This window comes from Sesamum indicum, linkage group LG7, assembly GCF_000512975.1.
Source record: "Sesamum indicum cultivar Zhongzhi No. 13 linkage group LG7, S_indicum_v1.0, whole genome shotgun sequence".
Taxonomy (NCBI): Eukaryota; Viridiplantae; Streptophyta; class Magnoliopsida; order Lamiales; family Pedaliaceae; genus Sesamum; species Sesamum indicum.
The window spans coordinates 7,232,594-7,244,534 of NC_026151.1; the positions used below are offsets into that span (position 1 = coordinate 7,232,594).

Below are 11,941 nucleotides of genomic sequence, written 5' to 3' on the forward strand. Positions count from 1 at the left end.
TATCCTAATATTTATAAATATATAAATTTATTGCAGATTGTGAATATATATTAATCTCAACTATAAATTTTTTTTTATGTATTTCGATTGCATCATTTCAGTATAATTTTTAAATTGTTCAGTATGAATTTTTTTTTTTAGTATATTTTACTAATTATATTACTACTAAACTAATTAGTAGTTTATATTTCTAATAATAAATCAAAATTTCATATTATATTTTGGTATATTTATAACATAGTATACATTATGCAATCTATTTTATTACTTATAAATTTATGTAAAATTTTGGTATATTTATAACATAGTATACATTATGCAATCTATTTTATTACTTATAAATTTATGTAAAAATTTAGTGATTCAATCTCATGATTTAATATAATAATAATAATAATAAAATAATAAAATAAAAAAATTATCAAGCTCAAGTTCGAGCTTGAGCTCTAGTTCATCATGTAAGAGTCGAGCTTGAGCCATCCTATTGCAAACGAGTTCAAGTTTGAGTTCATCAAAAAAAGTTGAGTTTGACTTGTTTACACTCCTAAGAGATATAGTGTATTACACGCACTCTTATATGAATATTTATGATTTTTAGAATAAGTATATATATTATATAATTTTAATTATATATTATATAAATATAACATGCACTTTCAATTTAAATTAAATAAAATCTAAATTATTGGACCTATTAGTTAAATTTTGGCCTTTTTTATATTCAAATCAGATCCAACAATTTTAAGTAAAGATATAAATATAATTTTATATTAAAATAATAAAAAAATAAAAACATGTCCCGTGAAACCTACAAAAACACGTGAAGGGTCTTTCTGCTCCACTTTTAAAAATACAAGAGGGTAGAAATCGTTGTTATTCTTTTTCACAAAATAAATAAATTGCTTATTTCATATATCAATGGGCTAAACTACATTTCGCCTCTTGGTTCAAGCATGCCAACTATTACTCCTTTATTTAACTAATTTTCCACGTACCGAAGTTAAAATTCTTAAAACATGAAAATATTCTCATTCTCGTAACCTTGTTCATAACCAACTACTACTATGCATATTCGGAAATATTCTTTAAAAAAATACGCTTACACCTTCTCCGAAAACTCTTCATTCACACTTGACCCCGTTCGTTACGGTATTATTGGTGTGATGAAAAATACTACTGTTATCAAGAAAATGTGTAATTTTTAATTTCACCCCTTATTTAAATAATCCCATGTAATAATTTTGTATTTATAAGAAAAAAAATATAATAATTTAACCTCACTTTATATGTACATGCTACGTTTATTTCCTTACAAATACAAAAATATACATGAAAATATAAAGTGAATGACAAAATTAAAAATTTATATAATATTTTTTTATTGACATCAGCATTTTTCATCCGAACCCTAATGGAATAGGTTCATGTGTGAACAAAATATTTTTAGAGGGGATATAAGTATATTTTTAAAAATTTTAGGGGAAAAATATAATTTCATATTCTTATAAGGATCTAAATGTAATTAATTATAAATACTATATACTTCTCTCTTAATAAAATAAAATAAAAAATGGTATTGGACATGTGGTTGATGGCTCTAAGTTTGGAGCACCCAGGGGTGATGCAATCATTGCTCCTAGACTTTTCCTCAACAAGTTGCATCCACTTTTAAAATCCCGCAACCCCTCCTCTCTTCCTTTCTTTAATTTACCCTTTCATCCATTCTCAGCTCTCCTTCCAACACCCATTACCCAGAAAGAGAATGAATATGTTCCCATCCTCCACATCCTCTTCATCTCAAAGCTCCATGGACCCCACCGGCAGCTCCGCCCGGCTCCCTCCTCTCCACCGCCGTCGACTCAGTCATCGGAGCCACCCGGGAATTCCCCCCCCAACCTCACCTCGCCCCACCCACTTTCTTCTCTAATTCCGAAGCTTCTGAACCCACACACAAACCCAACATCATTCACAACCTCTCAAGACCCAACAATGAGCCCGACCCACCTAAAACAGTCGGTTTGCAGCGGTCTTATGGGTTCTCCGGCGGAGGCGGCGCTTCTTCTTCTTCTTTGGTTCGGCACAGCAGTTCACCCGCTGGATTTCTTAATCAATTAGCTACTGCTGCTGGTGATAACGGTACGTTGTGGTTCTTTTGTTTCCCATGCCAGAGTTTATAACGTTGACATTCTTGTTAGCTCATCATACGACGACGTTCTGCGTATTCTCTAACTCGATGTTGGTAGCTTTGCATCCATCCAATGAGAGTTGCGCCTATGCATGTCTTTGTTTATTTCATTTACTTATTTATTTATTTCTTCCCTTTTTTTTAAAAAAAAATCTATACACTTTTAATAATTAAAGATGAAATGTTTTTATTAAATCTTCTATAACACTTTCGTATCGTAAATTTGTATTGTAAAAATGCACAATTGATTTGTATTTTTTTCTAAATTAAAAAAAATAATCAGCTTAATTTATTATTTAAAAGTGAGCCGCCAGCAATATATACATCAGTGTGTAATATAAAAGTATGATAGAAAATCATTTATTAAATTTGATATTTTAATTTTTTACAATTAATAAGTTACTGACAATTTATTTAATTTTCATGTTTTCCCCTCTCTATCATTATGAATTATTTAATATCTTCTTACTTATTTTTATCATAAAGTATTATTATTTTCTCTATTATATTTTGAAATTTTGTGTTCATCTTCCTCTATTCCTACACAAATTAATTAAATAAATACCACTATAAAAAAATTACTATTAGCTACAATATTAATTATGACTAATTATGGCTAAAATTCATAAATAATAATTATTATTAATCATAATTAAATAATATTAATTTTTTTCCATTATGATAAAATTATTTATCACAGCCGATAACCATGGTAAAATCAGTTGTCATGCCTAAATGTTTTAGTAACTCTTGCAGGGACCACGGCTAATAACGAGTGTATGATCGTAATCAATGACTATTTACTATAATTATTTATTATTATTTATAGTAATTAACTATGATTGACTATTATATTTCTTATAGTATATATACGTATAACAAAAATCTTAATTATTATTTGTAATTTTTAAATAATTTACACACGCATCGAATGTGTGTCACATTATGAGGATAAGTAAATAATTAGGCATTGATTAGAAATATGAGCTGCATTAGGACTTGGAATAGGCAATTCACATGCCACCAATAAGTACCATTATTATTTCCTCCAAAAAAATAAAATAAATAAGTACCATTATTATTAATATTATTTTCAATTTTTGGACACTTTATTTGTTCTTGCCACTTGACCTAGCTACACAAATATGAATAATTATTATATACACTGTCAACATTTCTCTGTTTAGAGACTGAGTCAATACATGCACCTGACTCCTTCAAAATAACTATTAGAAACAAGGGCAAATTATATTTATATCCCTGAAGTTAGATCAAATTATACGGACACCTCTCTATTTTATAGAATTATAGCTACATTTCTTAAGAGGTATTAGTGTAATATTTTTTATGGGGTATTTATGTAATTTTTTACAACTCTGAAGTTAAATCAAATTATACGGACACCTCTGTATTTTTATAGAATTATAGCTCCATTTCTTAAGAGGTATTTGTGTAATTTTTTACAACTTTGAAGTTAGATCAAATTATACGAACACCTCTGTATTTGATAGAATTATAGCTACATTTCTTAAGAGGTGTTAGTGTAATATTTTTCAGGGGGTATTTGTGTAATTTTTTACAACTCTGAAGTTAGATCAAATTATACGAACACCTCTGTATTTGATAGAATTATAGCTACACTTCTTAAGAGGTGTTAGTGTAATATTTTTCAGGGGGTATTTGTGTAATTTTTTCATCTGAATAGAAGGTGTAGTTGTAGTTACAATTATAATTTCATTGGTTGTAGCTTTAATTTTGTAAAGCACATGGAGTGTTTGTGTATTTTGGCCTAACCTCTTAAAAAAACAAGGTTTTTTTTAAAAATAAAAATAGCAAAATGGCCCCTAAATATTTTAAAAATCTTAGTTTAGTTAAATCTGGATTTATTATATGACAATTGTAATATACTTATTATTTGATTGGTGTAGAGCTCAGGAAAAGTGATCAGTTACGTGGAAATATATTATACTTATTATATAATTATTTTAATTCGACCAAACTATATTTGAATTAAAAATTTTCTATTTTGTATTTATTAGCTATTAAATATCATAATTAATTAGTGTTGCTAGAAATTTATTCATTGAAAAATAAAAAGAACTCCTATGTTAAGTTCCAATGATAATATCTTTATTATTTTTGTGATTATTCCTATTATAATAATTAAATATTAAGTTAGGACTGAGTTGGCATATTCGGAAGACAATAGGGCTATTTGTGTAAATTCAACTCCAACAAGTAGTGTGTGTATATATATATAGTTGGTGGGAATTGTATAATACAAGTTGGGTGATGGGGCGCACCACGACATTGACCTAAGTTGGGACGCCATTTTGCTTGTTTCACTCTACGTGACATGGAAGTGAAACCAACCAATGAATGCGCGCGTCTCCTCAACGTGCGCGCCCCCGGTTTTCCCATCAAACCGCTTTTTTCTTTCTTTTGTATAAATCTGTATTATTTATTAAGGTTTCACGTTCAACTTTTTTTATTTTATTTTATTTTCATAAAAACACTCATAATTTTTGTTACTACTAAATTTTCAATTTTTACCATAATTTATTCTCACCATAAAAGTAAGAGTTATTGCAATCGTTCCTGCAATTAATCAGCTTCATCAATTATTCTATTTTATTTAAATAAATAAAAAATTAAATTACGTACACATATTAAATAAGATTATTAATGCACTAGTATATTTATTAACCCCCACTCCCTCAGTCTTTCTATATATATATATATATTGACTCAATTAGAAAAGTCAAAGTTTCGATATATCTCCTTTGGTTCGAGGAATTATTTTGGATTTAATATTGGGTGAAGGGTTTTCTTATATATATATATACAACTAGACACTGTAGTGTTGTGTGCGTATAATAAATATTTTTTTTTATATTTTTAAAAAAATTTAAATAAAAATAAAATATATTAATTGAACAATTAAATCGATATGAAATTTGTGAATATCTTATCAGTTAAACGGCAGTTTTTAGATCACAAAAATGTAGTAATTTGTATTAAAATCGTCTCATGCCCTAATTTATTATAAATATTTAATATTAATTATGGATATATTTATTATTATAATTAAAAGTAGGATATTTAGGAGCCAAACCTAAAATTGAAACTCACGTGAAGTCACAAATCACAAGCATGTGGAAATCAGAAAAAGATAATGGAAAAATAGGGAAGTAGTAATTTACGAAATTGCCCTTGACAAGTGGGGGGTGTGCGGAGGAGAATTGTAGTTTTTATATACCATGGGGGGTGGGCAGATCCATTGACCCGACAGAACCTCGGGCCTCACGTGCCCACCACGTGCGTCCACAATTTAATGACTTGTATATTAACTAGCAGTACGCGCTAGCCCGATGTTTTCAGACCCTTACCACCTACATATAATATGTAATTATTTATTTATTTATAGTATAGGGATAATTGTACATTCTATTTCTGAGATTTGATATAATTATATAAATATTTTTTATAATTTAAAAAATTATATTAATATACTCGATTTTTTTTTAATTTAATAGATAGGTTCATTCGATAGTCAAGATTTACTAAATTTGTTGATACTAACAAAAGAAAACTAAATGAAAATTAATATTTATCTTTGATTGACTTATTACTGGTCAAGTAATTTTTTTTCTTACTAAACTACCCCTATAGTAAAGATATACCTTCTCACATGCATTAACATTTGAAGATGTATAAGGATAATTTAGTCGTGAAAAATTTATTTGACCTGCAATAAATCATTAATAAGTTAATTGGGGGTAAATATAAATTTTTATCCGAATTTTTTATTAATTTCAAATAAATTATTTTTTAAATGAAAGTGAACGTCAGGGGTACTAATATAATTTTTGAAATCATAGGGGGTCTATATAGGTTTATTTATTTTATTATTATCAAAAAAATAAAAAAATAATTAAAATAATATATATATAACACAAATATATCAAATCATGGATAGTGGCAAAGAAAAACTTTTTTTTAGAAAAGTGAGTGTAATCATTCCTTATATATTTAATTTGTTAAACATTAACTTTTTATTTTACATATGTCCATATTTATTTTTCTATAGTAATAATAGCATATATATGAGCATTATTAGTTAATTGTTTTCTTTGGAAAACAATTTTCCTTTCTACTACTATCAAAATCTCGGGCAAGCATAAAATTTTAATTTATGCACTGTTTTATTATTTTATTCTTGATGTAAAATTATGGGTTTTTTTATTCACTTGTCAAAATTAAATCTTTTATTTTGAATTTTCGAGTTAATCTATGGATTAATAGCATTTTACCCCCAGTAAAAATGATAAATGGATAAAAGATCCCTATATACTTTTCACTTTTCACCCACTATGTAGGAATGTTTTTTCTGTGGAAAAATCAATAATTTTTGGAGGGTCGTCATAAAAATACATTTTTGCGAAGAATATAAGGATTTCAAATTTAAAAAAATCACAGCATGTAAATACTATTAATCACGATCAGAGAAATTAACGTGAAAACTTAAATTTTAGATCATAGTTAATCGACATTTACATGATTTTAGCTATGATTAAAGTCTGTATTATGATTTTAGTTATGGCAAACATTTGCTATGGTTTTCAAATATGATCAAAATTTTGGCCCCTGCCTATTCAAAATAGATATTGCGAAACAATGAATATTTACTCACTATCAAAAAAATATAATATTAGTGACAAGATATCAAACAACAATATAAATAATATATTGAGTTACAACAAATTTTGATTTTGTCACTATATAAATATTAGTGACAAGAATTGTGTATAAAGTTATTACCGTAGATAATTAATGATACATTTATAGTGACAACACAAATATAGTGGCGAGAAGTGATTATTATCATTATGTTATCACTATACATGTGTCATTAATTATTTCTAGTGGCAATTTAATGCACAATATTTTGTTACAAATTCTTGCTAATTACAATTTTTACAAAATAATTATTACTATTAAAACTTTGAAATTTAAATATTGTGACAAAATAAAAATTATTGTTACTAAATATATAATTAGTGATAATATTAAAATTTTCATTAATTTTCTTTTGCTGCTAATTTTTTTATTTTCTTGTAGTGACTATCCATCATGATTTTTTGTTTAATTGTTAGCTATGGTAATTAGCGATGACCAAAAAAAAAAAAAATCATATTTCCAACTTACATTTCATTGAACTTAAATCCACATAATTTAAATTATTTATACATTTAAGTTACTTCCTATATTATATCATGAAAAATTATTAGTTTTTTTTTTCAAGTCAAGAAAAATCTTATTAAAACCCATATCTCATGAATTCCATTGTTTGCCTAATATGATATGTTTAGCACAAAACTACCATTCATGCAAGTAACAACAAATATTCTTTTTTACTATGGTTAATTATTATGATTAAAGGAAAAAAATTCTGGGGAATACTAATTAGCCGCAACTGTACAATGACTATTAGTCGTTGTTTTTGCAAGAGAGACCAAAACATTTGCTATAGTTAGAAATTGAGGCAAATATTTTGGCCATAAGTAAAACCATAGTCAATGTTGATTAACCGTAGTCAAAACTTAAGTTTTCGTATCGATTTTATCTGACCGTGATAGATAACAGAAGTTGTTTTGGCAATTGGCACCCACATTCATGTCAAGAATTTCCAAGATTTGTTGTTTCCTTTGTAAGATATGTGAAACTTCTAAGCAAAAATAGCAGGGTTTTCGATTACAAGAGGGATAGGGAGCAGCTATAATTCTAAGGGGATGACTGATAATGGTAGTGGAATATCAAGGTTGAACTCTCAGCTCAGCTTCACTCGGCCGAAGGAAGCGCTTTCTCGGATCTCTGAAGAAACTGAGAATGTGGGCGATGGCGTTAGTACGGATAACGCCCAACGAAAATCTACTCATTCTTATGCAACTGCTGGTGGCTTTACAATGTGGGACGACACCAATCCTCTAACGTTTTCTGTCGCCCCACCCAAACGAGCTAAGACTATCACTAACGACGTTGACGACATAGAATCTCAGGTATTTCTAGAGTCTTGATTGTCTTAGTTGTAGAAACATTTTCTTTTTTTTTTTTTCTTTTTTTCACGTGGAAAGACCTAATCCTTGAATAGTCAATGATCAAAAGAGGAAGCTGAGAGTTGTTATGTATTAACAGTGATGCATGAACACGGACACGACATGACACAAATGCATGAAAGTTAAAATTACCCGTATTTGTTAGTTGCTCTACTCCCTTATGATCCTACTTTTATCAGTTTCAATTTGGGTTGCCGCAAGGAGCGCTAGAGATGGCCTCGATGGATAAGTTACTACACATTCCACAGGATTCGGTTCCATGCAAAATACGTGCCAAGCGTGGTTGCGCGACCCATCCTCGTAGCATTGCAGAGAGGGTACGACTTATGTTTTTTCCTCTCTTCATTGTCATACTCAATCTCTTATTTTGCCTTTTCGGGTGGAAGTGTATGCTTACCACTCGCAGAATTACTGCAATAAAAGATTATATCAATGATAAAATATTAAATAATAATTTTGAAATTATCACTAAAGACATAAATTAAGTGGTAATAATTTTAGTCTTATTATGATATAATTATTAATAGTGACAAGAATATGGATGAAATTAATCGACGAAAAAGCTATAAGCAATTAATAACATATGTGCAGTGACATAATTATATATATTATATTCGTAGCGTCACTATACATGTATTACTAACTGTGTATGATGATAATTTTTACGCATAAATTTGTCACTAATTATTGCTAATGACAACTATTATACAAACATAGATATTACTAAAACTATGAAAACTATACTGACCAAATAAAATTTTTGTCAATGCAAATATATAATTAGTGATAACAATGGTTTTCCACAAAAGCGAAGATAATAAGTACTGCATTAGTCCATTAAATGATGATCAAGTACATTTATATCAATTTGTTTGAAAATTGTACTTTACGTCTCATAACTTATTTTGGTTCTATTGTTGATGGGAATTTTGAAGACACACCACAACTTTAAAAAACTTTCACTTCTGTTCTTCTACCAACTTCCATTAGAAAATTGATGGAAAAGACATCAAAGTCACATGGTCGTTTCCTCCATTCCAAAAAGATAACGGTCGACCACGTGACTTGCATGTGGTTTTTTTCATCAGTTTTCTAACATAAGTTAGCAGAGGGACCAAAAATGCAGACTATTTTCTAGAACTCCATGAGCAATTAACGGGACTGAAAATGTACTAGATCTAAATTATGGAGCGAAAAATGCAATTCCTCCTCAATCTCTCCATCTAAGTTTGAGTATGATAAGTGAAAATCTTATATGGTGCATGGATTCTACATCTTACTGGTGATACTTTCCCCCTGGCCATGAAGGAGAGAAGGACGCGAATCAGCGGAAAGCTAAAGAAGTTGCAGGATCTTGTTCCAAACATGGATAAGGTAATATATATATTCATACTCACTTTGTTCTCAATTAGGATCTCATTGCCTTCAAGGGGAATAAAAACATTCAAGTAAGCTTGCAGACAATTGTGGAGGCCATAATTCTTGTTGCATCTTCAATTCCAAGGTAAAATGCTTTTTTAGTCTCATAAAACAAGAGCAGAATTTGTTTTGGTACCACAACTTTGTTAGGTGTCGCTTTTAGTCCCTATAAAACTCATAATCACGTATTTTTAGTCCAAAAAAGTCACGTATGTTGTGGTTTTAGGACTAAAAAGCCATTGTAATTTTGGGACTAAAAAGGCCCAAAATCTCATTTTCTGGGACCAAAAAAACATGATTTTGTAATTTATGGGACTAACAGCGTCACCTGTCATAGTTGTGGTACCAAAAAAAATTCTTCCCTTATTTTATGGGACTAAAAAATTATTTTGCCCTTCAATTCCGTTTTACATATATAAAGCACATGTGTAAAATCTTTCTTAAGATAAATTAATGACGCAATGTTTATCAACACATGTAGTGTTTATTATATGTTAAATAAAATAGAAGATACAACAAGAACTGCTCTAGTAAATCGAGTCTGCTATACGTCTAGTTGAGGTGTGGTGAATATCTTATGAGAACATATGGTTGCAGCAAACTAGCTATGCTGACATGCTGGATTTGGCAGTACAACACATAAGAAGCCTTCAAAATCAGGTTCAGGTGAGTGAACAGACGTCCTTTCCCCTAATTTGTAGATTCTAGCTAATAATAGCAATTGTCGTTGTTGCGTTGTTGCTGATAATTGTATATCTTTCATTTTTTTCCTTCATTTTCATTCGATCTGTTAATGTTCGTGTAACTATATTGCTTTTTCTTTCTAGACAAGATATCAATGCAAGAGAGATTTCCGGTTTTCATGCATTATTTGGATTAATCACACTTTTATGTCCTGTGGAAGTACTAATATGAACAAAAATCTACCTAAACAAAAAACAACGGCTACGCAGTCTTTGTACTTTTAAAAAGAAGCTCACTATCGTCTGCCGTGGGGTTTCTTTGCCCTTTGGTTAAAACTTCAGGGGGTCACTCTGCCGTTTCTTTTTTTTTTTCCCCTCTTTTATTTTCACAGGTGCCCTCTTGCATTTAACCCTCCATTACATCATTTTGAGCTCTTGATTAGCATAGTTAAAATTCAAGAATTGCCCTCAATTCGTCATCTTAATAAAGTGATAAGAGGAATGAAGTTCTTGCCTACATAATTCTTTAGAATTTATGATATCTTCACAACGGCATGTTTCTTTTATGTTTTTTATGTTCTATATATAAATTATATTCTACAGTGGAAGTGGAACTTGATATTGATCTCTACACATGCACCATAATGTTTTTCTGTGTGGGAGTGTAGAGTCTGTCCCAACATTATATCGAAGAATAAATTTATAATTTTACAGTGATTTACTGCCGCTCTATTATAAATAGTTAACAGGTGACCTTTTATCATAATTCACCCTAAACTATCCTAGTGGAAACCCGTTCTGAGCAACCGTGCACGTAAAACAATTTTCCGGACCATGTCTTTCGTTACTTTCGTTTCATATTTTCCGCATGCATTCACAATCTGACTAAACTCACCTAACGTCCTGGTCTTTCTATTATTTCAGAAGCTCAACGAAGAACTCGATTGTTGCACGTGTGGATGCAAGAAAACAACGGGCTAGCAGAAGATCGACCGGTCGAACAACTGTTGTTAAAGCAAAGAACACACATGGTAGGGGTCTTAGTTTCAGTGAAAACAGGCTATGCAAAGGCTGAGCATAGCCCAGATTTGTATATAAAGAAGCAACTTATCCAGACAGACTGCGTTGTTGCTTCTAAATTTTGGGCACAGGATGTGTATATTTCTATTTTGTTGTTCCAGAGAAGAAATTGGCGTTTTGCACCCTCAAAATTTGAACCCCTTTCTCCTAATTTGCACTCTTAAATTGGAAAAAGAAATGGCATTTGCATTCTTCTGACATCATGTCCTCAGCAAATTTCACACTTGAGCTATTTCATGCTCACTTCTTTTTTGTAGAAAGATCTAGCTCTACAATTTTCCTAGCTGAGAGTAGGTAACTATATGGACAAGTTTAGTTTTTTTATTTTTTGAATGGAGTGCTCGTAATTCATTGCCCAATATTTATGTGGTTTGAAAAATTCTTCTACGCTTATAGTTTTTCAAATTCAATTTCGACTAAGATAATTTTGAGTAAATTACGAAAAAAGCTCACTCTTT

General features: G+C 29.8%; 1 protein-coding gene across 2 annotated transcripts; it reads left to right on the forward strand.

The window, feature by feature from the left end:
- LOC105166484 (transcription factor bHLH128) lies at window positions 1,683-11,681 on the forward strand. Of its 2 annotated transcripts, XM_020695563.1 has the most exons (7): window positions 1,683-2,136; window positions 7,931-8,244; window positions 8,481-8,618; window positions 9,610-9,675; window positions 9,762-9,805; window positions 10,318-10,386; window positions 11,328-11,681. In XM_020695563.1, exons 2-6 carry the CDS (start codon window positions 7,978-7,980, stop codon window positions 10,361-10,363), a joined length of 561 nt encoding a protein of 186 aa, XP_020551222.1. In that variant the 5' UTR covers window positions 1,683-2,136; window positions 7,931-7,977; the 3' UTR covers window positions 10,364-10,386; window positions 11,328-11,681. The 2 variants fall into 2 exon arrangements, with proteins under 2 accessions (XP_020551222.1, XP_011084160.1); XM_011085858.2 differs by lacking the exon at window positions 9,762-9,805 and having other exon boundaries at window positions 1,694-2,136.